General features: G+C 41.0%; 2 protein-coding genes across 2 annotated transcripts in view; both read left to right on the forward strand.

The window, feature by feature from the left end:
• The window catches only part of LOC133648956 (DNA annealing helicase and endonuclease ZRANB3-like), a 154,270-nt gene extending 135,056 nt beyond the window's left edge, over positions 1 to 19,214 (forward strand). Inside the window, exons 14-15 of the mRNA XM_062045582.1 lie at positions 13,911 to 14,195; positions 18,910 to 19,214. Of these exons, the coding sequence (XP_061901566.1) occupies positions 13,911 to 14,195; positions 18,910 to 19,214 (590 nt within the window). The remainder of the gene's footprint in view (positions 1 to 13,910; positions 14,196 to 18,909) is intronic.
• A 2,160-nt stretch (positions 19,215 to 21,374) lies between these two features.
• The window catches only part of LOC133649008 (interleukin-1 receptor accessory protein-like 1), a 53,420-nt gene continuing 48,068 nt past the window's right edge, over positions 21,375 to 26,726 (forward strand). Inside the window, exon 1 of the mRNA XM_062045712.1 lies at positions 21,375 to 21,711. Within this exon, the coding sequence (XP_061901696.1) occupies positions 21,375 to 21,711 (337 nt within the window). The remainder of the gene's footprint in view (positions 21,712 to 26,726) is intronic.

The following is a 26,726-nucleotide window of genomic DNA, read 5'->3' on the forward strand; positions in this document are numbered from 1 at the left end:
TTGTCCTGATTTTTATCAATTTCATCCGTGTCGTTTAATGACTCTGACTGGCCACATCTTTAAATGTTTTATAATGCCCCTCCTGTGAGCATCCAGGACCATCCTTCTCTAATCTCTGGTACATTTCTCCAGACAGGCTTTGTGCAGACTACAGAACAAGTGATGATCTACTTATTTGATACAACGTTCTCATAGGCTAATACAGGGGTGTACAAACTTTTTCCACTGAGGGTCACACACTAAAAGAATTAAACCATGTTGATACTTTTCATTTATAAAACAAATACACTATAGATTTTTTTCAACTTTAGGGCTCCTCAAGTTTGGTCCCTGGTACCCTGAAGGGTCTCAGTCACAAAAATGTTAAAATTAAGTCATATATACTTTAGAAAAAATTTAAAAAAAAAAAAAAAAAAATATATATATATATATATATATATATATATATATATATATATATATAATAATCAAATATCAAACTTCTTAAATCTTTAGATTAATTTTAGGTTTGTCGATATAAAGTATTTTTTTTATGTTTTATGCCCTTTTTGTCAGAAATGTGCAATATTTTCCTCTACTTCTAGTTAGAATATTTGATGTAAAATGGTAAATGGTAAATGGGTTATACTTATATAGCGCTTTTCTACCTTCAAGGTACTCAAAGCGCTTTGACACTATTTCCACATTCACCCATTCACACACACATTCACACACTGATGGCGGGAGCTGCCATGCAAGGCCCTAACCACGACCCATCAGGAGCAAGGGTGAAGTGTCTTGCTCAAGGACACAACGGACGTGACGAGGTTGGTAGAAGGTGGGGATTGAACCAGGAACCCTCAGGTTGCTGGCACGGCCACTCTCCCAACTGCGCCACGCCGTCCCGCAAGTTTCCCTGCTCTTCTAAAATCTAAAATCCCTTGAAGAGCAGGGAAACCTGTGAAACAGGCTTGTAGGGATGAAATAGCCTGAGTGTTTTTCCTGACCTAACGTATATATATATATATATATATATATATATATATATATATATATATATATATATATATATATATATATATATATATATATATATATATATATATATATATATATATATATATATATATGTATGTATGTATATATGTATATATATATATATATATATATATATATATATATATATATATATATATATATATATACGTTAGGTCAGGAAAAACACTCAGGCTATTTCATCCCTACAAGCCTGTTTCACAGGTTTCCCTGCTCTTCAAGGGATTTTAGAAGAGCAGGGAAACCTGCGAAACAGGCTTGTAGGGATTAAATAGCCTCTGTAACTCTGTAATATATATATATATATATATATATATATATATATATATATATATATATATGTATATATATGTATATATATATATATATATATATATATATATATATATATATATATATATATATATATATATATATATATATATATATATATATATATATATATATATACGTTAGGTCAGGAAAAACACTCAGGCTATTTCATCCCTACAAGCCTGTTTCACAGGTTTCCCTGCTCTTCAAGGGATTTTAGAAGAGCAGGGAAACCTGCGAAACAGGCTTGTAGGGATGAAATAGCCTCTGTGTTTTTTCCTGATCTAACGTATATTCCGCTCTACCCCGGTATTGAGCACTGTATAACGAATAAACCAAAGGTTTGGACACAGCCTCATTCAATGCGTTTTCTTTATTTTCATGACTATTTACATTGTAGATTGTCACTGAAGGCATCACAACTATGAATGAACACATATGGAGTTATGTACTTAACAAAAAAGGTGATATAACTGAAAACATGTTTTATATTCCTGGTTCTTCAAAATAGCCACCCTTTGCTCTGATTACTTTTTCGCACACTCTTGGCATTCTCTTGATGAGCTTCAAGAGGTAGTCACCTGAAATGGTTTTCACTTCACAGGTGTGGTTGAAGCTCATCGGTCATGCCCCTTAAAAAAAATGGGGAACCGGTACTTTTCAAACGGAGTATAGTACCGTTTTTGATCCATTAGTATTGCGATACTATACTAATACCGGTATACCGTACCAGCCTTATGAAGACATTAATGGGGTTCTCGTTTGCGGATGAAACAAGGGATTTGATTGGGTAAGTCGTGTAAAGACCCCGCAGGATTTCACCCCTAACATCTCGCTTGGTGGGGACCGTGCTACACAAATTGAGCCGTCTCTCTCACCGGTCTTGCTCGGCTTGTTAGCGAAGGGGGGCAGCGGAGAGGCCAGGTACCCGGAGACTTGTATGACATTTGAGCGAGTCGTCACCGGGCTGGCCTTTTGAAGAAACAAGTCACTGAGAGGAAGGATCACTAATTAGCCCATCGCTGAATCTCACTACTTGTTAGATTTCACACGTCAACAAACAAATAATTTGAGAGGATGTAATTCCAATTTCCTTTTAGGGGAATGGAAATAACTGCAATATTCCAACGTTTGCATTAACATACCGTTTTGTAAAAAAACAAACAGAAGGTCTTATTTTCTTAAGCAGTGTCAGAATATGAGCAAAGGCAAAAAAACAAAAGTCCTGAGACTCACTTTTTAGTCATTTAGTTATAGTTAATCATTTTGAGTCCAACCATTTTATTACATTGTCTCAAGAGACAGTACTATAGAAAGGACATTTAGGATGAACTCCTCTTACACTGGTACTTCAGCTTAAGAGTGTTTTGAGATAAGAGCTCGTATAACGGTTATGCTTGAAGTTGCAAGTGAAAATTTGAGTTTAAAGCATCCCTGTTATTAGTTGTGAAGTGAAGTGAATTATATTTGATTAATGTAGCGAATGTCACAGTGAACCCCGAGATCCCGCAAGATCCAACCAAAACATCTGGTCTTCTTCACTAACATTAGCTTTTAGCTCAAGATGCACATAACTTTGTTTTTACAACCGCGGGAAGGAAGAATGTGAAGGACAGTGTTGGGAAGAAGATGCGGATGATATTCGTTGAATTAGAAAAATTAATTATCAAAAATATGACAGAGGGTGTAGCTAGCTAACTTGGTGTACCTCAATTTAAGAGTGTTTTGAGATAAGAGCTAATTGTTATACTTTGAGTTGCAAGCATACATTTGAGTTACAAGCATCCTTGTCATTAGCTAACTTGGCATACCTCAACTGAAGAGTGTTTTGAGATAAGAGCTAATTGTTATAATTTGAGTTACAAGCATACATTTGAGTTACAAGCATCCTTGTCATTAGCTAACTTGGCATACGTCTCAACTTAGTGTTTTGAGATAAGAGCTAAGTGTTATGCTGTGAGTTACAAGCATCCCTGTCATTAGCTAACTTGGCATACCTCAACTTAAGAGTGTTTTGAGATAAGAGCTCATTGTTATGCTTTGATATATAAGCATACATTTGAGTTACAAGCATTCCTGTCATTAGCTAACTTGGCATACCTCAACTTAAGAGTGTGTTGAGATAAGAGCTAATTGTTATGCTTTGATATATAAGCATACATTTGAGTTACAAGCATCCCTGTCATAAGCTAACTTGGCATACCTCAACGTAAGAGTGTGTTGAGATAAGAGCTAATTGTTATGCTTTGAGTTACAAGCATACATTTGAGTTACAAGCATCCCTGTCATTATTTATAAAAGGTTGATCTAGTGTGTGAATGTGAGTGTGAATGTTGTCTGTCTATCTGTGTTGGCCCTGCGATGAGGTTGCGACTTGTCCAGGGTGTACCCTGCCTTACGCCCGATTGTAGCTGAGATAGGCTCCAGCGCACCCCGCCACCCCGAAGGGAATAAGCGATAGAAAATGGATGGATTTATATAGGCTAGTAAGGTAAAGTTTTGTACCTGACAAGTTTCAGCTACCTTGCTTCTGCAGCCTTCAACTTTACCTTACTAGCCTATATAAATCAACCATTTATAAATACACATCAATAGGCTAAATGAACTTCCTTGTAATTAGCTAACCTGGCATACCTCAACTTAAGAGTGTTTTGAGAAAAGAGCTAATTGTTATGCTTTGAGTTACAAGCATACATTTGATTTACAACCATACTTGTCATTAGTTGGTATAGCAGATGTCGCAGTGAACCCCGGGAAAGATACGACCAAAACACCTGGTCTTTTTCGCTAGAATTACCTTATAGCTCGAGATGCACATAACTCTGTTTTTACTACTGCGGGAAGGAAGAACGTGAGTGTGAAGGACAGTGTTGGGAAGAACATGCGGATGATATTCATTACATTTAAAAAATTAATAATCAAAAATATAACAGGGTGTAGCTAGCTAACTTGGCATACCTCAACTTAAGAGTGTTTTGATATAAGAGCTAATTGTTATGCTTTGAGATGCAAGCATACATTTGAGTTACAAGTATCCCTGTCATTAGCCAACCTGGTATACTTCAACTTAAGAGTGTTTTGAGATAAGAGCTAATTGTTATGCTTTGAGTTACAAGCATACATTTGAGTTACAATCATTCCTGTCATTAGCTAACTTGGCATACCTCAATTTAAGAGTGTTTTGAGATTAGAGCAATTTGTTATGCTTTGAGTTACAAGCATGCATTTGATTTATAAGCATCCCTGTCATTAGCTAACTTGGCATACGTCAACTTAATAGTGTTTTGAGATAAGAGATAATTGTTATGCTTTGAGTTACAAGCATCCCTGTCATTAGCTAATTTGGCATACCTCAACTTAAGAGTGTTTTGAGATAAGAGCTAATTTTTATACTTTGAGTTACGAGCATACATTTGAGTTACAAGCATCCCTGTCATTAGCTAACTTTGCATACCTCAACTTAAGAGTGTTTTGAGATAAGAGCTCATTGTTATGCTTTGATATATAAGCATACATTTGAGTTACAAGCATTCCTGTCATTAGCTAACTTGGCATACCTCAACTTAAGAGTGTGTTGAGATAAGAGCTAATTGTTATGCTTTGATATATAAGCATACATTTGAGTTACAAGCATCCCTGTCATTAGCTAACTTGGCATACCTCAACTTAAGAGTGTGTTGACATAAGAGCTAATTGTTATGCTTTGATATATAAGCATACATTTGAGTTACAAGCATCCCTGTCATTAGCTAACTTGGCATACCTCAACGTAAGAGTGTGTTGAGATAAGAGCTAATTGTTATGCTTTGAGTTACAAACATACATTTGAGTTACAAGCATCCCTGTCATTATTTATAAAAGGTTGATCTAGTGTGTGAATGTGAGTGTGAATGTTGTCTGTCTATCTGTGTTGGCCCTGCGATGGGGTTGCGACTTGTCCAGGGTGTACCCTGCCTTATGCCCGATTGTAGCTGAGATAGGCTCCAGCGCACCCCGCCACCCCGAAGGGAATAAGCGATAGAAAATGGATGGATTTATATAGGCTAGTAAGGTAAAGTTTTGTACCTGACAAGTTTCAGCTACCTTGCTTCTGCAGCCTTCAACTTTACCTTACTAGCCTATATAAATCAACCATTTATAAATACACATCAATAGGCTAAATGAACCTCTTTGTAATTAGCTAACCTGGCATACCTCAACTTAAGAGTGTTTTGAGAAAAGAGCTAATTGTTATGCTTTGAGTTACAAGCATACATTTGATTTACAACCATACTTGTCATTAGTTGGTATAGCAAATGTCGCAGTGAACCCCGGGAAAGATCCGACCAAAACACCTGGTCTTTTTCGCTAGAATTACCTTATAGCTCGAGATGCACATAACTCTGTTTTTACTACTGCGGGAAGGAAGAACGTGAGTGTGAAGGACAGTGTTGGGAAGAACATGCGGATGATATTCATTACATTTAAAAAATTAATAATCAAAAATATAACAGCGTGTAGCTAGCTAACTTGGCATACCTCAACTTAAGAGTGTTTTGATATAAGAGCTAATTGTTATGCTTTGAGATGCAAGCATACATTTGAGTTACAAGTATCCCTGTCATTAGCCAACCTGGTATACTTCAACTTAAGAGTGTTTTGAGATAAGAGCTAATTGTTATGCTTTGAGTTACAAGCATACATTTGAGTTACAATCATTCCTGTCATTAGCTAACTTGGCATACCTCAATTTAAGAGTGTTTTGAGATTAGAGCAATTTCTTATGCTTTGAGTTGCAAGCATGCATTTGATTTATAAGCATCCCTGTCATTAGCTAACTTGGCATACGTCAACTAAATAGTGTTTTGAGATAAGAGATAATTGTCATGCTTTGAGTTACAAGCATCCCTGTCATTAGCTAACTTGGCATACCTCAACTTAAGAGTGTTTTGAGATAAGAGCTAATTTTTATACTTTGAGTTACGAGCATACATTTGAGTTACAAGCCTCCCTGTCATTAGCTAACTTGGCATACGTCAAATTAATAGTGTTTTGAGATAAGAGCTAATTGTTACGCTTTTAGTTACAAGCATACATTTGATTTACAAGCATCCCTGTCATTAGTTGGTATAGCAAATATCGCAGTGAACCCCGGGAATCCGACCAAAACATCTGGGGCCGTACTTATCAAGCTTCTTAGAGTGCCATTTTACACTTAAGTCCTGAGAATTTGCGAAATATAGTCCTACTCTCAAACTTAAGAATAAAAGCTTTTTATCAACGTTCTTAAGTCTAAGAATCACTCCTACTCTCCACGATATTTAAGAGACCTTCAGCGGTGTCTTAAGTGGTTAGGAGTTGCCAGCAGGGGATGGCACTGAGGCGAGAGAGACGTGCTGCGAACGTTCAGGGAACGGAACAATGTTTTGTTTTGTTTTTGATGACGAGCAGCTGATCAAACGGTATCGTTTAGACAGAGCGGATATTATTTTTGTCACAGATTTAATACTTTTCGATTCTTTGTTGATTTCTGCATGTGTCTGCAGTGGGCTAGTATATATAGAGCCACCCACACCAGTTTCAAATTAGTTGCCTAATTAATGAATTGGAAAGAAAATGTTATGACAGTAGCGTATGTGTGTGGCCGTGAGGTGAGTGACGTCAGTGAGTGTGTGGGCGATAGAAGAGAGGGAGCGGTAGCGTGAGTGCCGGCGGGGACTAGTTTGTTTTGTATTATTTTGTAGTTTATTGTCAAAATATACACTCCCATTGTCCACTTAAATATTTCCAAGATATTTCTTTATTCTTAGACAACGGATTCCCTTCCGTGATTGGTCATTTCTATGGACACATAAATGACGTCACCTAAAATTCCGTTTACGGCACATAGTAATGTCGTAATTCAGCTCTGAGTGTGACACTTAAGATTCAGTCCTACACTTCGCTGAAAGTGTGAGTAAGACGCTTGATAACTAACTTTTAAGTGCAGCTTTCAGCGAAGAATTTATTTACTCTTAAGTCAACTCTTAGCAGACTTCTTAGGAGTAATTCTAAGAAGCTTGATAAGTACGGCCCCTGGTCTTCCTCGATAGCATTAGCTTATAGCTCGAGATGCACATAACTTTGTTTTTACAACCGAGGGAAGGAAGAAAGTGAGTGTGAAGGACAGTGTTGGGAAGAATATGCAAATGATATTAATTGAATTTTTAAAAAAAATATCAAAAATATGACAAAGCGTGTAGCTAGCTAACTTGGCATACCTCAACTTTAGAGTGTTTTGAGATAAGAGCGAATTGTTATGCTTTGAGTTACAAGCATACATTTGAGTTACAAAGCATCCCTGTCATTAGTCGGTATAGCAAATGTCACAGTGAACCATGTTATTTTTTTTACATATATTTTAGCATATTCTATTTTTTAAATGGCGTTAATTTTAGTTATTCTCTAATTATCCTCAATGCCTTGCCATGTTTTGTTTTGTCTTTGCTTTTTCTTTGTTATTGTCAATAGTGCTGGGGCGTGCGTGTGTACATATTTTATTTTCCTCTATTTTTTGTTCAGCACTTTGTGTTCGCCACTTGCCTGTGTATGAAAAGTGCTACAGTATATAAATGAATAAAGTTGGATGAAGCCATCTGAGCGTAACGCTGCTAGCCTGCGCCGTACTAAGAGAGACAGCAGAATGATTACAACGCCAGCCAAGAATGATACAATAATACCTAAGCCTTTTATCCATGAAAATATTGAGAAGCAGACAATTTTGTGCTTGACAGAGAAGCAGCTGGATCGAGATACAGTAGAAGTCCACTCTTCAAAGTAAATGCTGTACATTACATTACTTCATAAAACTACTGTAGTTGTTTTTAAAAAGTCGGTTCCATTGAAGATCGCACTGGAGCCGCGCTTCAAATAGCCCAGAAAAGGTGACAGGTTAGAATTGTGTGCAGCATGTTCCACAACATAGCACAACATCACAGGTCGGAGCATGATGCCAGTGATGTGAAGGGAAATGAGTATCTCTATGGTGACAGCCGGTAAATGTACACAAAAAACTAAATTTTATTATCAATTGCACACACATGGGACGGCGTGGCGTAGTGGGTAGAGCAACCGTGCCAGAAACCTGAGGGTTGCAGGTTCGCTCCCCGCCTCTTACCATCCAAAAAATCGCTGCCGTTGTGTCCTTGGGCAGGACACTTCACCCTTTGCCCCCAGTGCCGCTCACACCGGTGAAATGAATGATGAATGAATGGTAGGTGGTGGTCGGAGGGGCCGTAGGCGCAAAATGGCAGCCTCGCTTCCGTCAGTCTACCCCAGGGCAGCTGTGGCTACAAATGTAGCTTACCACCACCAGGTGTGAATGAATGATGGGTTCCCACTTCTCTGTGAGCGCTTTGAGTATCTAACAATAGAAAAGCGCGATATAAAATCTAATCCATTATTATTATTTATTATTACACAGTCCTAGTAGATCACCAGCAGTTTTATAGTACTTAGCGCCTTTTATGTGGCATGTTAGTAGTTTAGACCCTTAAAGCTAGCACCACTGTTATGTAGTCTTAATCCTTTCGGGCAGGGAATTCACCAGAGCTGCACAGTTTGTTACTAGAATCCTCTTTTATTATCACAAAGCTGGTGCGTGTTCGGCACCTTCCGCTCATCCACCGTCTGCTTTCCATAGCGAGGCAATTGTCATCCCGGAGGTGCGTTTGGGCTCATTACCACGCTGGAAAACTGCCACACGGTCAAGTTTCCCAGGGGAGGAGTAATGCTCTCTCAACAGGACATGTTGGAAATCATGTTTCCTTTATTGACCGCAACTCCTCCAGGAAGACAGCACTTGTGCGGCCCAGAACCACACTACGACAGTACCACCATGCTTGATTGTAGGCAAAAAAAACAACCTGGGATTAAAGACTTCAGCTTTTCTCCTCCAAACATATTGCTGGGTATTGTGGCCAAACAACTCAATTTTTGTTTCATCTGACCACAGAACTTTCCTCCAGAAGGTCTAATCTTTGTCCATGTGATGTCAGATGAAACAAAAATTGAGCTGTTTGGCCACAATACCCAACGATATGTTTGGAGGAGAAAAGGTGAGGCCTTTAATCCCAGGAACACCATGCCTCCCGTCAAGCATCGTGGTGGTAGTATTATGTTCTGGGCCTGTTTTGCTGCCAATGGAACCGGTGCTTTACAGAGAGTAAATGGGACAATTAAAAAGGGGGATTACCTCCAAATTCTTCAGGACAACCTAAAATCATCAGCCCGGAGGTTGGGTCTTGGGCGCAGTTGGGTGTTCCAACAGGACAATGACCCCAAACACACGTCAAAAGTGGTCAAGGACTGGCTAAATCAGGCTAGAATTAAGTTTTTTTTTCCCAAACGTGTAGACAATGCTGAAGAAACAAGTCCATGTCAGAAAATCAACCAAATTTAGCTGAACTGCACCAATTTTGTCAAGAGGAGTGGTCAACAATTTAATCAGAAGCTTGCCAGAAGCTTGTGGATGGCTACCAAAGCGCCTTATTGCAGTGAATCTTGCCAAAGGACATGTAACCAAATATTAACATTGCTGTATGTATACTTTTGACCCAGCAGATTTGGTCACATTCTCAGTAGACCCATAATAAATTCATAAAAGAACCAAACTTCATGAATGTTTTTGTGAACAAGTATGTGCTCCAATCACTCTATCACAAAAAAATAAGAGTTGTAGAAAGTATTGGAAACTCAAGACAGCCATGACATTATGTTCTTTGATCGTGACTGTATATATACACATATACTGTGTGTGTATATATATATATATATATATATATATATGTATGTATGTATGTATGTATGTATGTATGTATGTATGTATGTATATATATATGTATGTGTATATATATATGTGTGTATATATATATATATATATATATATATATATATATATATATATATATATATATATATATATATATGTGTGTGTATATATATATATATATATATATATATGTATATATATGTGTATATATATATATATATATATATATATATATATATATATATATATATATATATATATGTGTATATATATATATATATATATATATATATATATATATATATATATATATATATATGTATGTATATATATATTTGTATATATATATATATATATATATATATATATATATATATATATATATATATATATATATACCGTATTTTTCGGACTATAAGTCGCAGTTTTTTTTCATAGTTTGGCCGGGGGTGCGACTTATACTCAGGAGCGACTTGTGTGAAATTATTAACACATTACCGTAAAATATCAAATAATATTATTTAGCTCATTCACGTAAGAGACTAGACGTATAAGATTTCATGGGATTTAGCGATTATGAGTGACAGATTGTTTGGTAAACGTATAGCATGTTCTTTATGTTATAGTTATTTGAATGACTCTTACCATAATATGTTACGTTAACATACCAGGCACGTTCTCAGTTGGTTATTTATGCGTCATATAACATACACTTATTCAGCCTGTTGTTCACTATTCTTTATGTATTTTAAATTGCCTTTCAAATGTGTATTCTTGGTGTTGGGTTTTAGCAAATAAATTTCCCCCCAAAATTTGACTTATACTCCAGTGCAACTTATGTTTTTTTCCTTCTTTATTATGCATTTTCGACCGGTGCGACTTATACTCCGGAGCGACTTATACTCCGAAAAATACAGTATATATATATATATATATTTTTTTTAAATCAATTAAGAATTTTTACAAATAAGAATCACGATTCATTCGTAAATTAAAAAAATTCTGACACCCCTACTTATCACAAATGTCTAGCTTGCATGCTATCGTGTGTTCAGCTGTTGTGTAGCTGCGAGCTCCTAGTAGCTTATAGCCTTGCACGTCTACTTTTTGTAAAAGACTTGACTAAAGTCGAAAAAAAGAGCAACCATGTGTGCTTATTGAAAGACATTTAGGGTTAGGGTTAGGGTAACCCAGTTTTTTTAATTAATTCATAAAAAGAAAATAGGTTTTTGAAAATTACTAAAACAAATCGGGATTCGAATGTGATATACATTTTTTATCAATCAATCAATGTTTATTTATATAGCCCTAATTCACTCCTAATTATTATATACCGTAAGATAGTTTGTAAAAATAACAATAAATACTTAAATATCTGCTTGTCACCTTGACTTACGATTTCAAAGCAAGTTATCCATCAATTTGTACGTACAAAAATCAAATAACCAAATGCATAGGCAATAATATAATGAGTAAATGGTAAATGGGTTATACTTGTATAGCGCTTTTCTACCTTCAAGGTACTCAAAGCGCTTTGACATTATTTCCACATTCACCCATTCACACACACATTCACACACTGATGGCGGGAGCTGCCATGCAAGGCGCTTCCCACGACCCATCAGGAGCAAGGGTGAAGTGTCTTGCTCAAGGACACAACGGAAGTGACTAGGTTGGTAGAAGGTGGGGATTGAACCAGGAACCCTCAGGTTGCTGGCACGGCCACTCTCCCAACCCGCCACGCCGTCCCCATAATGAGGCGATTATACTTTTATTTTCTTACATTCACTGTTACAAGTGGCCCTCTGAGGGCAGCCATGACGGCGAAGTTCGACACTCCTGGTGTAGAAGAATGGCAGCTGTTCCAGCTGCAAAAGCAAAGTCCATGTTGTCTCCCGTTTCATAATTCATTTGAATTCTAATGTGGAGAGAATCGCAAGGTGCACCAATGCTTTGGCCCGTTTTGTTCATTTTCTTTCATTCTGTGGATGGCTATGACATAATCCTTGCATGCATTAACATTTTTAGTGGCTTGAAATCCTGCCTGATCTTTTACTTCCCCGCTATGACATTATGGCCGTGCGAGTGAAGGCGAATTACAAGTTTGATATTTCAAAGGGCGTCCAAATGAGTGCTGTACGCCTGCCACGATCACCTGGGTAGAACGGTGCGCAGATGTGCCAATTACTCTGATTGTTTTGTTAATGTTGATTGCACACGCACACACACACACGCACACCACAATACAGGAGAGCAATTAGGAAAACAATGTCGCGTAATGATCATTCACCCTCGCTGCAAATTGTATTGCTGTCAAAACAAGATGTACAGTTCTTGAACGTGTTCCAAGCCGGCCAAAGGTTGGAGCATAGATCTCTGCCAATGACCATGTTTTGCTGCCATTTTACACATCTACTTTTTGGGTTCAAGTGGCTTCAAAATTACACTTTTTTTAGGTTGACTTCATTAGTTTTCCTGTGGAAATATGGGGTGTCCTGGTGTAACGAAGTGTACGCTGGTAAACTTGACCTCCAGAACAGTGCTGGTTACCGAGTTGAGAGCTAGAAAGCTCGTCTCTCATGAAATGTCTCCACACATCAGATGGGGTACGTGGCATTATTCTGTTTGTATTTATTTATTCTTGTAAAACACTAATGCAACGCCACACACGGATACAAATAGTCAGCTAAACAAATGGAGTAGTCTATAAAAATATTTTACTGATGGACAAATGAATAGACATAGGCTAGATGAATAAATGAACACTCAATCAGCATGCTAAATCAAACTATAACCTACTTTCTTGTATGACAACAGAATGGCTAGCAGAACAGAGGGCAGAGGAAACTCCACGGTTTGATTTAGTATTTGCTAGTTGAACTTTACAGATCACAAAAAAGGTCAATTCGGATCGCTAACATTGTTAGCATAAATGAATGGGATTTAACATAGAGAAAATTAGCATCACGGCTAACGGAGAAATATTTTCGGTTCATTATGAGACTGGTGGTGGTACATAAACCTAGCTAGCTAGAGATATTGGCCCCAAAATCATTTATCAAGTACAGGAACAGCTAGGTAGCTTGAGTGGAAGTCTGCTGGAGTAGTCTACAGTCATACAGTAATAAGCAATTACACCTCTATTAAACTTAAATACCACAGATCAAATATATTTAACCCAGTAATATCATCAAAACTTACCTGACTGGATGAAGTCCTTGGGCTCAAATACTAGTGTGGCCTCAATAGCCCAGCTGTGGTGTATAGCATGCTGGGAATTATCTGTGCATGTGATGGAAGAATGCACTGCACATGTGATAGAGGAATGCACAGTCCAGGGTTGAAATTCTACTGAATTTGCATTAAATCAGGTTGTTTTAGCTAATAATCATGCTGCAAGATCTAGCATGTTGCATTCAATGTTTATTCCCATTAATTTCCCATTAATTCCCATATATTCCCGTTAATTCCCATGGAAAGTTTCCAACTTTGAATATTCCCGGAATTTTGCAACCCTAGTTGACTGGCTGTCCAGCATTGCAGAAGTAAACACGCTGCAAGACTGTATTGGAGAGTGCAAGCCGATACTAGGTGTTTTGCTGATATCCGATAACAGTATCGGGTCGGGCCACCTCTAGTTGAAAGGTACACTCTTTATTTCCAATGTGTTTTAATTTGATGGTCACAAATGTCCATCAGTACTGACCAGGACTATCTACTTCCATGTCTGCACACTCATGAGAATCTCTCCTCTCTTGTCTCTCTGTTGCCTCAGAGCCAGCCGGGCCTCCGCCGCCACTTTCAGCCGAGGAGGAGCAGGCTTGCGACGTCCTGTCCAAATCCGACAGAGAACCGCCACCGCTCAGCCCGCCGAAATCCGCCGCTTCCGAATGGTGCAAAGGCAAACAGAGCGAGGAGGAGGCGGATGAGCCTCCAGAAGACAAACAGAGAGCGGGAGACGCAGAGGGGGGGCACAAGCGGCGGCTCGAAGGCAAACAATCAGTGAGCGAGCAAGGTGGCAGCGGCGGTGGCAGCTGCGTCCTCTCTGACCACACTCACGGTAATCCCACCTGCAATCTTCTCCTTTTCATATCTGTGAAAATTGGCCGGTGCTGCCCATATAATGCTGTTTAATTTCATCACCGCAAAGCAATAAGGGACTATATCTCCTTCCATATGGGGCGAGGTGTTATTATTCATCTTATTATGAGTGTCTACTTGGGGATATTGCCTATTTCTGCACACAGGAAGTGAAGCGAGATATCGAGTACAATCTCACTAATCTCCAAAGTCAAGATTGTCCGCTGCTGGAGAGAAATACGTGCAATGCGAAGGTTGAGGTGCACGAGACGACCAGCCGGGAACAATTGTGATTAGCCGTTTTTATTATAATGATCGTAAAGTACACTCGGGTGTAATTTGATCAAAGTCCCGGAAACACAAACTGCTTCGCTCCCTGTCCACTCTGTTAGTGTGTACATAAAAAAAAGCCGCACGGCTCTCAGGGAGGGAAATAAACCAAGTCCCAATTACAGAGTGTGTAATATTGCAAAGTGAGTCACGCGTGATTAAGGGTTTCAAAGGGATACACAAAGCAACACATTCATCGGATTAAGTCCGAGCAATTACCGCGTGTAGGGCAAGTACACATCGGAGAGAAATGATCTGACCTTTGAACCAGGACACCGCAGATTAGTTCAACTCAGCGCAATACTTTTTGGAATTGTAAAACTTGGCCTGGCTCTCGTTTTCTTCATGAAAGTGAAAATGAAAGTGATTACATCGTAGCAGCGCAGCACAGCGAGGATGTTTCCATTGACAGTAACTAGTCCGGGTGTCAAAATAGTTGTTTTTCGAAGGAATGCGTCCTGTCCAGACACTCAGGCAAATCATATGATCCCCTGCTGGCCCCACTATGGACTGGACTCTCATATTATTAACTAGATCCACTCAACGTCCATTGCACCAGTCGCCCAGGGGGAGGGGGGTCCCCACACTTGCGGTCCCCTCCAAGGTTTCTCATTGTATCCCATGGGGTGGAGTTTTTTTCTTGCCCTGATGTGGGATCTGAGCCGAGGATGTCGTTGTGGCTTGTGCAGCCCTTTGAGACACTTGTGATAAAGTGCTCTATAAATAAACTTTGATTGATTGATTGATATTGTTGGTGTAGATCAGGGGTGCCCATTATGTCGATTGCAAGCTACGGGTCGATGGCGGAGGGTGTGTCAGTCGATCCCCAGCCAGGCATTAAAAAAATAGATCTAAAAATTAGCGATCATCATTCTTCACTAAGACATCACTTTCGTCACTTGATTGACATTCACGGCACCCGAGAGTCTTGTGAGCTCATTATTAATAAAAAATGACCGACAGGAAGGCGATAAACACTTTTTATTTCAACAGACTCTCGCGCTGTACCTGCGGTCAAAACTCTAAAGAGCGACTGCACAGTTCCTATCTTCATAATAAAAGCGCTGCTTTATCCTGCCTGCGCTAACAAAATAAGAGTCTCAGAAAGATAGCGTGCACAAGCTAGCAAGCTACAGAGTTTGCCGCCAATGTATTTTTTGTAAAGTGTATAAAAAGGAGTATGGAAGCTGGACAAATAAGATGCCAAAAACCAACCACTTTCATGTGGTATTGGACAGAAAGGAGGACTTTTTTTTCTCCTCCATTTGAAAATGTGGACGTTATCAGCACTACTGTCTGATTACAATCAATGCAAGTCCTCAGAATCAGGTAATACACCGACTTATATTCCTGTCTTCATGAAAGAAAGGAATCTATATGTTACGGTTATTGTTTGAGTTTTTTTCAAACATGCATACAATTACAAAATGATACATGTGTTAAACATGCTTGTATTTTTATTAAACACCTTTAACATGTTAACAAAAAACGTCCGTTTCATAAATAAATAAACATTGGTTATAAATATATCAATAATATATATATACACATACATATAAGTATAATATATAGTACAGGCCAAAAGTTTGGACATACCTTCTCATTTCAATGTGTTTTCTTTATTTTCATGACTATTTACATTGTAGATTGTCACTGAAGGCATCGAAACTATGATCAAGAGAATGCCAAGAGTGTGCAAAGCAGTAATCAGAGCAAAGGGTGGCTATTTTGAAGACACTAGAACATAAAACATGTTTTCAGTTATTTCACCTTTTTTTGTTAAGTACATAACTCCACATGTGTTCGTTCATAGTTTTGATGCCTTCAGTGACAATCTACAATGTAAATAGTCATGAAAATAAAGAAAACGCATTGAATGAGGAGAATGTATGTCCAAACTTTTGGCCTGTACTGTATATGAATAATATATATATAAATATTATACATATATAATATTTATGTGTATAATGTATATATATATATATATATATATATATATATATATATATATATATATATATATATATATATATATATATATATATATATATATATATATATATATATATACACCCCAGATCTAGTGAAATGACTCAGAATGTGATCGTGATGGATAATCGTGATAATGTCAGGTTGATCGCGGTGATCAGCTGTGGGCATGTTAATGGATCAAACATGGCGGCAAAGTCTGTGACAACAGCCAGAGTCAGCCGCAACACTTCCGCTTGTAATTTGCTGCAGAAGTAAACAGAATGAGCGAACTCGGAGCTAGTAAATACACATCGGACCAATGTTTTAACTTGAAACTATTATTATTTTTTATGCATTCTAAATATTAAATAAATGCGATCAAAAGTCCGCTTACAATGGAGCCTATGCGAGATGCCAAACATCTCCATTAAGGTTTTATATACATGATGTAAGTATATATGTAATGTAGTAACATTCATAATAACATGTAATATATACATGATGTAAGTATATATGTAATGTAGTAACATTCGAGGAAGCAGCTGATCAGTCGTTGATGTAAACATTGACACACAAGCTCGCGATCAAGGCGTCACTACAAATAGTCTGTCCACGTTAGCGCTTATAATAACATTATCACTAATACTTGGTTAATACTCAAGTCACAAAATGTAAATGGAGTATTGTTGTTTCTTTTTGGATGTTTTATTTTATTGGGTTTTAGGGGCTAAGCTGACTTTTATTTATGTTTATTTACAGGTTAGCATGTATAAAAAAAACATCCGTTGTCATCCATCCATCCATCCATTTTCTACCGCTTGTCCCGTTCGGGGTCGCGGGAGTGCTGGAGCCTATCTCGGCTGTATTCGGGCGGAAGGCGGGGTACACCCTGGACAAGTCGCTGTCATGTCTTTCATAATGATTGTGAACGATAGGCAAAATTCCCCCCAAAAAGTGAATTTCCCCTTTAAGCTCAGGATGCAGCACGTCTAATTATGCAAACATGTTTGTTGCTTGATACTTTCTAATACAATTCTGGCTTTTAGACTCTGTATGTGTGAGTTACATGCAACTATAATCATTTAAAACTTGTTTATATTGACAAATGTGCTGTTTTATACTGTAATATTGTTCAATCAAGGACACTTATTACGTATGTGTCGCCTGTGTGCTATTGTGTGCTTAGCTGTTTTGTAGCCTACATCCGACCTGGGCAAAATACGGCCCGCGGGCCACATACGGCCCATTAAGATTTTCAATCCAGCCTGCCGGACGTTCTACACATTTTTTTTAGACCTTTAACGTCAAAACTGTAGCCGCCAATATGATGTGCAGTGCTGCTTTTAAATGACCGTAAGACTTGAACTATAGAAAGTATTTCACTGGTTGAAATCTGCACTTTTGAGTGATATACGACTTATTACGGTAATCTACGTCACAGCAGCTCAGACAAGGAACAAAGCAGAGTGGGCGGGGTTTGTTTTCAGAGCAGCCAGCCCGAAACGCATGTGTCAGGAACAGATGCGGAAGCAGATTTTTACAACAAATGTCTGCATAAAGTGATAATATATCATATTGTAGGTGTTTATTACACTTTGCATTCATATTTTGCAGTTGATTACATTTGTGTTGTGTTTTGCTTGATTGTAAAATAAGTCTATTGAGGAGGTGGTCTGAGAAGTAAAAGAGGAGCAATGTTCATATTGTAGCGGTTGATTTAAGGACATAATTCACCACACCTGTTTACTTGACTTTGTCCTCATTCACAGCCATTGTTCTATTGTGCACATAACAATGTTGTTCTTGTTTACATTTATATATGTTGTTAAGAGTGAGTAATTCAGTGCGGTCCCTTTAAGTGGCCGTCAGTAAATTCTCCCAAAGGTGGGGGTTTGTTGTTCCGGCCATTTTGGAGGGTTCGTGACGTAAGCGTTCATTCATTCTGGTTGTTGGAGGAATAAACGACGCACACGATACTTCAAGTTGTCTTGCTTTCACGCTACAAGCGCAACACTGGTGACCCCAACGCTTCACTCAACGGATTCAGTGAATATTATCGACCATGACTGCGAATGCTGTTTCTCTAAAGCTTCCCGAGTTCTGGGAAACTTCCGCGACTGCATGGTTTGCCCAGGCCGAGGCACAGTTCGCCCTGCGTGGTATCACCGAGGACGACACTAAGTTTTATGATGTCGTGTTCTCCCTCGGGAGCGCGACAGCGACCAGAATGGTTAGCGTCCTTACGCACCCACCGGAGAGGAACAAGTACGTCACGTTGAAGGCTCACCTCTTAAAGACATTTCAACTTTCCGACGCGGAGCGAGCTAGCCGCCTTTTTTCGTAGCAGGGGCTTGGCGATTGCAAGCCCTCTGAACTAATGGACAAAATGCTAGGCCTCTTAGCTGAGCACAGACCAGGATTCCTCTTCGTGCAGCTTTTCCTGAGACCCCTGCCTTCTCAGGTGCGGGCTGCTTTAGCCAACACCGCCATTTTGGACTGCCGCGAACCAGCTGCTGAAGCTGATAAGTTCTTTTTGGCCTCCCAACTGACCTATGTGGCTGCTTTCCTTCCGGCTGAGAGAGAAAGACCCATGGCAGACTCTTCCACTCTCGCTGCTGCTGCCGGATTCTGGACTATGTTTTTTCCACGCAAAGTTCGGGACCAAAGCCAGGCGGTGCCGTCCCCCGTGCAGTTTTAGTGGACTGCCGCCGGGAAACGCCGGGGCCGGCGCTCAGCAGTGGCCATGAGCGTCGGCAGTACTGGCAGGCTGCTCTTCATCCAGGACTCCCTCTCTAGACGACGTTTCCTATGTGACACCGGCGCGCAGAGGAGCGTCCTGCCAGCATCAAGGTTGGACATGCTGTCTGAGTCACATGGCCCCCCTCATGGAAGCGGCCAATGGCAGCCCTATCCGCACTTACGGAATACGGTACGTGGAACTGTGTTTTGGTGGACAGCGTTTCAGTTGTAACTTTGTGACTGCTAAAGTGACGGTGCCGCTCATCGGTGCAGATTTTCTCTGTGCTTTTGGCCTCCGTGTGGATGTAATAAAGAGGCGCTTGGTGGATGCGATAACGTTCTGCTCGTTCAAGTACAGTCTCAGCGCGACGGACTCCATCAGGCTTTTCAGCATGCTACCCACCGCGGACGTTTTTCTTCGCCTCCTCGCTGAGTTCCCCACCCTGGCGCAGCCCACGTTCTCGTCATCTACCGCCAAGCATGGTGTGGAACACCACATTGCCACCACGAGCCCCCCTGTGCACGCACAAGCCCGGCGCCTGGACCCTGCTAAGCTCTCCATCGCTAGAGCTGAATTCGAGACCATGGAACGCCTCGGGATCATTAGCCGCTCAGACAGCTCGTGGGCGTCGCCCCTCCACATGGTGGAGAAGCCCGGAGGTGGTTGGCAGCCATGCGGTGATTACCGCAGACTCAACGATGCGATTACCCCGGACCGTTATCCGGTCCACCACATACAAGATTTTTCCGCCAACCTGGCTGGTAAAACTGTGTTTTCTAAGGTAGATCTCGTCCGGGGCTATCATCAGGTGCCGGTCCACCCCTCTGATATCCCGAAGACAGCGGTCATCACCCCATTTGGACTGTTCGAATTTTTACGAATGCCTTTTGGCCTTAAGAGCGCCGCACAGACTTTCCAGCGGTTGATGGACTCTGTTTTACGTGACTTGCCATTTCTGTTTGTCTACTTGGACGACATCCTGGTAGCGAGCAACTCTCAGGCCGAGCATGTGACCCACCTCAGGTCCCTTTTTCAGCGCCTTAGCCAACATGGGCTTATTGTTAACCCGGCTAAGTGCCAGTTCGGGTGGTCTGTAATTGACAATTCTTCGGACATCGTGTCACGAAGTGCGGGGCAGTTCCCCTCCCAGCGAAGGTGGCTGCCATCGCAAACTTCCCCCGCCCACTCACGGTTAAGGCTCTTCAGGAGTTCCTTGGCATGGTAAATTTTTACCATCGTTTCATCCCCGGGCAGCTGACCTCATGCGGCCGTTGAATGATGCTCTTAAAGGGGCTGCTCCCAAGCACATGGTAGACTGGTCTGACGGGCGGCACAGTGCTTTTGTGGGGGTCAAGTCTGCTCTCGCTAACGCTACCCTGCTGGCACACCCATTACCCGATGCTCCTATTGCAATCACCACGGACGCGTCAGACTATGCTGTAGGTGCAGTGCATGAGCAGTGGGTGGGTGGAACTTGGCAACCTTTGGCTTTTTTTAGCAGGCAGTTGCGCCTCTGCGAGCGGAAGTATAGCACATTTGACCGTGAGCTCCTCGGTCTCTATCTGGCCATACGTAATTTCCGTTTGTTGCTTGAAGGCCGGCCTTTCACAGCTTTTGTGGACCACAAACCCCTAACTTTCGCGATGGCCAAGACGGCTGAACCGTGGTCGGCTCTGCAACAGAGGCACCTCTCCTACGTCTCAGAGTTCACGACGGATATCCAGCACCTTGCTGGTAAGAGCAATGTCGTTGCTGACTGCCTTTCCCGAGCCGTCACGGGCGCTGTCCATGTGGGGCTCGATTTTGCACAAATGGCAGTTGACCAGGCCGACGACCCGGACATCCAAGCTCTGAAGGCTGCAGCCACAGGGCTACGGTTGTCTGAGGTCCCATTTGAGGACACAGGGGTTACGCTCCTTTGGGACGTCGCTGCCGGTCGGCCACGGCCCCTTTTGGAGGCGGCGCGTGTTCGACTCCATCCACAGCCTTTCCCACCCTGGGAGGAAACCTTCCCAGCGACTGGTAGCTGCAAAATTTGTCTGGCGTGGACTGAAAAAAGACGTTAGGGACTGGGCTTCCACATGCGTGGCATGCCAGCGCTCAAAAGTGCACTGCCACATGCGGGCTCCACTGGCACCGTTTACGGTTCCGGAGCACCATTTTGACCATGTCAATGTGGACCTGGTCGGGCCTCTCCCATCCTCACGCAGCTGCACATACCTCCTCACGATAGTCGACAGGACCACCCGCTGGCAGGAGGCAGTACCTCTGACGTCCGCCACCTCCGCAGAGGTGTCGCGCGCGTTCATTGGTACGTGGGTTGCCCGTTTCGGTACCCCGTTGGACATATCATCCGACCGGGGCTCTCAGTTCACTTCTGAACTCTGGGCCGCTGTGGCCAAGAGCTTGGGAGTGAAACTCCACCACACGACGGCGTATCACCCCCAGGCCAATGGTATGTGTGAGCGATTTCACAGATCCATGAAGGCAGCGCTCAGGGCGTCCCTAAAAGACAGCGCTTGGGAGTGAAACTCCACCACACGACGGCGTATCACTCCCGCGCCGGGGTCGTCCGCCCGCTCTGCCGGGGTCGTCCGCCCGCTCTGCAGGGGTCGTCCGCCCGTTCTACCTAGGCCCCATGACAATGTTTTGCATCTTTCTACGCAGGCCCCCGGGACCTTAGACAGTACAGATACCCTACCGGTCCCCCTTGCTGACTCCCCGGCGTTAGTACCAGTCCGGCGCACCCGGTCTGGTCGGCCCGTCCGTGCCCCTGTCCATTGACCGTTTGTTTTTCTTTGTGATGGCGAATTCTGGGGGGACGTGTGTAGCGGTTGATTTAAGGACATAATTCACTTTACTTGACTTTGTCCTCATTATTCACTGCCATTGTTCTATTCTGCACATAACAATGTTGTTCTTGTTTTCATTCATATATGCAGTTAAGAGTGAGTAATTCAGTGCAGCCCCTTTCAGTGGCCGTCAGGAAATTCTCCCAAAGGTGGGGGTTTGTTGTTCCCGCCATTTTGAAGGGTTTGTGACGTAAGCGTTCATTCATTCTGGTTGTTGGAGGAATAAACGACGCACACGTTTTTGTGTGTCAAACGATATTTCAAGTTGTCTTGCTTTCACGCTACAAGCGCAACAATATGTTGTTAATATTCAGTGTTTTATTGTTCATAGTTAATATTGTAAAACCCACTTTCTTTATTTTAATGTGGATTTTGGGTGTCCCATTCAGTAAAAAACAGTAAAGTTCCATTCCATTTGTTGGAGGTGGTCTGTTTTTAGAATTCTATCAGACATTGTGACTTTTGGTATTAGTGTTCCTGAAAAAAAAGGGACCCGAACACACATACTGTGTAGCAGATGTTTACATCAATTTTTTTTAAATGTAACCTGCTTTAGCCTGCTCAGTGGCCTAATGGTTAGAGTGTCCGCCCTGAGATCGGTAGGTTGTGAGTTCAAACCACAGCCGAGTCATACCAAAGACTATAAAAATGGCACCCATGATAATGTTTTGCATCCCTGCTTGGTACTCAGCATCAAGGGTTGAAATTGGGGGTTAAATCACCAAAATGACTATCAGTGGTTTAACTTTAACTTTAAATGTGTGTGTATAATTTATACACACATACACGTTTTCTTCTCTTAATCTGGCCCCAGAGTCAAAATATTTGCCCAGCTCTGGCCTATAGCCTCCCATGTTTACCTTTCGTTAATGGCTTGATTAAAATACTAATAAAACTTGTATCGGAGCGCTGATATCTGAGATTTTAGATGCTTTTTTTTTGCTGATATCTGTATCGAATCGGAACACACCTATGCAAAATTCCTCAACTACAGATTCCCCCGTTGTTCGCCTCCTATCGTTCAATAGCCAGCAAATGGATGAATGAATGGGTTATACTTGTGTAGCGCTTTTCTGCCTTCAAGGTACTCAAAGCGCTTTGACACTATTTCCACATTCACCCATTCACACACACATTCACACACTGATGGCGGGAGCTGCCATGCAAGGCCCTAACCACGACCCATCAGGAGCAAGGGTGAAGTGTCACAATGGTTACAACGGACGTGACGAGGTTGGTAGAAGGAGGGGATTGAACCAGTAACCCTCTTGTTGCTTGCACGGCCACTCTCCCAACCGCGCCACACCGTCCCCACCATTACCATTACCAAACAAATGGTAATGGTGAACAAAGCACAGGTTTTCGGAGCATCTCTAGGGTGAAGAATAAAGTGTTGATCAGAAATGGACGCGACACATCCCGTTGGACATTCCCTGGTCACGGCTCGTATTCATCCATCCATCATGTATACATTCAGTTTGTTTGTCGCACGCCCGCTTGTTTCTGGCAGCAGGAGTTTAATATGAAACACAGAGGTTGTCCAATAAAAGTGACCTACGGGGTCATGAGCAGCGGCTAATGATTTCCCTCTACCTGCCTGGGGTTTTCAGAAGCGAGCCGCTGAGCTGTCAGACGCCGCCGCCTCTTGATTGCTCTGAGATTACATTCCTCGCAGCACGCACAGGCAATCACTCCTTCCCCCCGCTCCCCGCCACCGCACGCTCTGCTGACTGTCGGCCCCGGCGATCTGCATGAGCCCAGCCTTTTCTGCGCAGATTTTGTGTTTACCCGGACGTTAGTTCAAACGCTGCGGCGGACGCGGATACGCCGAAGTTCTGCGCTCTTGAAGTATGCGCTTGGATTCTTTTCCCTTTTTTTTTTTTCATCTTTTCTTTCGGTCCCGCAGAAGATAAGATGACTCAGTCCAATTAGCCGTTGTTTTCTTTGCCTGGCGGTAAAATAACAGATAAATCCCAAGGCGTGTGATTTGAAGGCACTGTTCATACTGTGCAAGTGACAGTCTAATAAGACGGCTTTGTAAGATGAATTGCCCCCATCAAATAAATGGCCCACTTAATGCAGCTTGCGTGTTTCGCCACTGCAAACAGCCGATTGGGTAGGGGGGGACTGCTTACAACAAATATCGGGTGCACCTAGTGAAGCTGTTAGGTTTCATTACAGATGAATAGGTACTGCTCGCTGGAGTTTTATTTTGAAAGGCCAAAGAAGGTCCGTGTGTAGATATTTTTAACACTGAGTGGTTCGGTGTCGAGGCTTATAGCTGGGGCAAGTCCGCACCAGACCGTTTTGCCAACATTGAACAATTGCTCCAAGAATTCATGTTCATTCATTCGAGTCCTGTATTTACCCTACACTGCTATTTTAACGTGCTAGTACAAAACCCAAAACCAGTGAACTTGGCACGTTGTGTAAATGGTAGATAAAAACAGAATACAATGATTTGCAAATCCTTTTCAACTTATATTCAATTGAATAGACTGCAAAGACAAATACTTAACGTTGGAACTGGTGAACCTTGTTATTTTTTGCAAATATTAGTTCATTTGGAATTTGATGCCTGCAACATGTTTCAAAAAAGCTGGCACAAGTGGCAAAAAAGACTGAGAAAGTTGAGGAATGCTCGTCAGACACTTATTTGGAACATCCCACAGTTGAACAGGATAATTGGGAACAGGTGGGTGCCATGATTGGGTATAAAAGCAGCTTCCATGAAATGCTCAGTCATTCACAAACAAGGATGGGGCGAGGGTCACCACTTTGTGAACAAGTGCGTGAGCAAGTTGTCTAACAGTTTAAGAACAACATTTCTCAACCAGCTCTTGCAAGGAATTTAGGGATTTCACCATCTACGGTCCTTAATATCATCAAAAGGTTCAGAGAATCTGGAGAAATCCTTGCATGTAAGCGACAATGCCCAACATTAGTGCCCAAGGCATGGGTAACTTACACATTTGTGTTGCCATCCAAGCAAGGTCTTTTTCATGGACGCGCCGGCTTATTTCAGCAAGACAATGCCAAGCCACATTCTGCACGTGTTGGAACAGTAAATTCATAGTAAAAGAGTGTGGGTACTAGACTGGCCTGCCTGTAGTCCAGACTTGTCTCCCATTGAAAATGTGTGGTGCATTATGAAGCCTAAAATACCACAACAGAGACCCCGGACTGTTGAACAACTTAAGCTGTACATCAAACAAGAATGGGAAAGAATTCCACCTGAAAAGCTTCAAAAATTGGTCTCCTCAGTTCCCAAACGTTTACTGAGTGTTGTTAAAAGGAAAGGCCATGTAACACAGTGGTAAAAATGCCCCTGTGACAACTTTTTTACAATGTGTACCTGCCATTAAATTCTAAGTTAATGATTATTTGCACACAAAAAAACGTGTTTCTCAGTTTGAACATTAAATATCGTGTCTTTGCAGTCTATTCAATTGAATATAAGTTGAAAAAGATTGCAAATCATCGTATTCTGTTTTTATTTATGATTTACACAAGGTGCCAACTTCACTGGTTTTGGGTTTTGTATTGTTGTTACATACGGATTCAGTATGTTTAGATGCTACTGTAGCTTGTGTTGTGTCTCTGTCTGCCTCCTTCTCCTCGCTACAATGATGGCGTGGGAGTGTGAAGGATCCAGGATGATCATTGAACAGAGACTTATTTATTGATCAAGCAAGCATCACTACAGGCGTTAGGTTCCCTGTACTGTATTTTTCAGACTATAAGCCGCTACTTTTTCCCTGCACTTTTAACCCTGCCGCTTATAGAACGGTCTGGCTAATTTATGGATTTTTCTTCGCTAATGGCCATAATATTTTGTATTCAACAAATGGCTTTAAACACTATGCAACGGAACCATCTTATGAATGATGCTGCGGGTTGAAAATTTACTTTTTGTTTCGTGCCGTGAACCGGAAGTATAACAGTCCATAGTGTTTCTGCTCAAAAGGATTATTCATTCATCACTCCAAGCAACTTGAAAATGATCAGTCTAGGGTAAGCATTAATGACAAAAAAGTTTATTAGCCTAGTCAGGTAGGTGACCTATGGTCAGACCTACAGCATTCCTCTGTGGAGAGAGGTGGTGGCAGCATCATGCTTTTTGGGATACTAGTCAGGATGGAGGGAAAGATAAATACATAAATGTACAAAAACATGTTGGATGAAAATAAAAGCTTCCCATCCAACCATATATATATATATATATATATATATATATATATATATATATATATATATATATATGTATATATATATATGTGTGTGTGTGTGTGTGTGTGTGTGTGTAAAATATATATATATATATACATGTTATATATATATATATATATATATATATATATATATATATATATATATATATATTATATATATATATATATATATATATATATATATATATATATGTCTTCAACATGCTGGCAGCTAGCGATTAGCGCTCTAGTTGCCAGCTAGCAATTAGCGGCGCTATACTGTATTCTTTGAATTTATTACAAAATCCAAAACCAGTAAATCGTAAATAAAAACAGAATACAATGATTTTCAAATCCTTTTCAACCTATATTCAATTGAATAGACTGCAAAGACAAGATTCTTAACG

This window comes from Entelurus aequoreus, linkage group LG01 (genome assembly GCF_033978785.1).
Source record: "Entelurus aequoreus isolate RoL-2023_Sb linkage group LG01, RoL_Eaeq_v1.1, whole genome shotgun sequence".
Lineage (NCBI taxonomy): Eukaryota > Metazoa > Chordata > Actinopteri > Syngnathiformes > Syngnathidae > Entelurus > Entelurus aequoreus.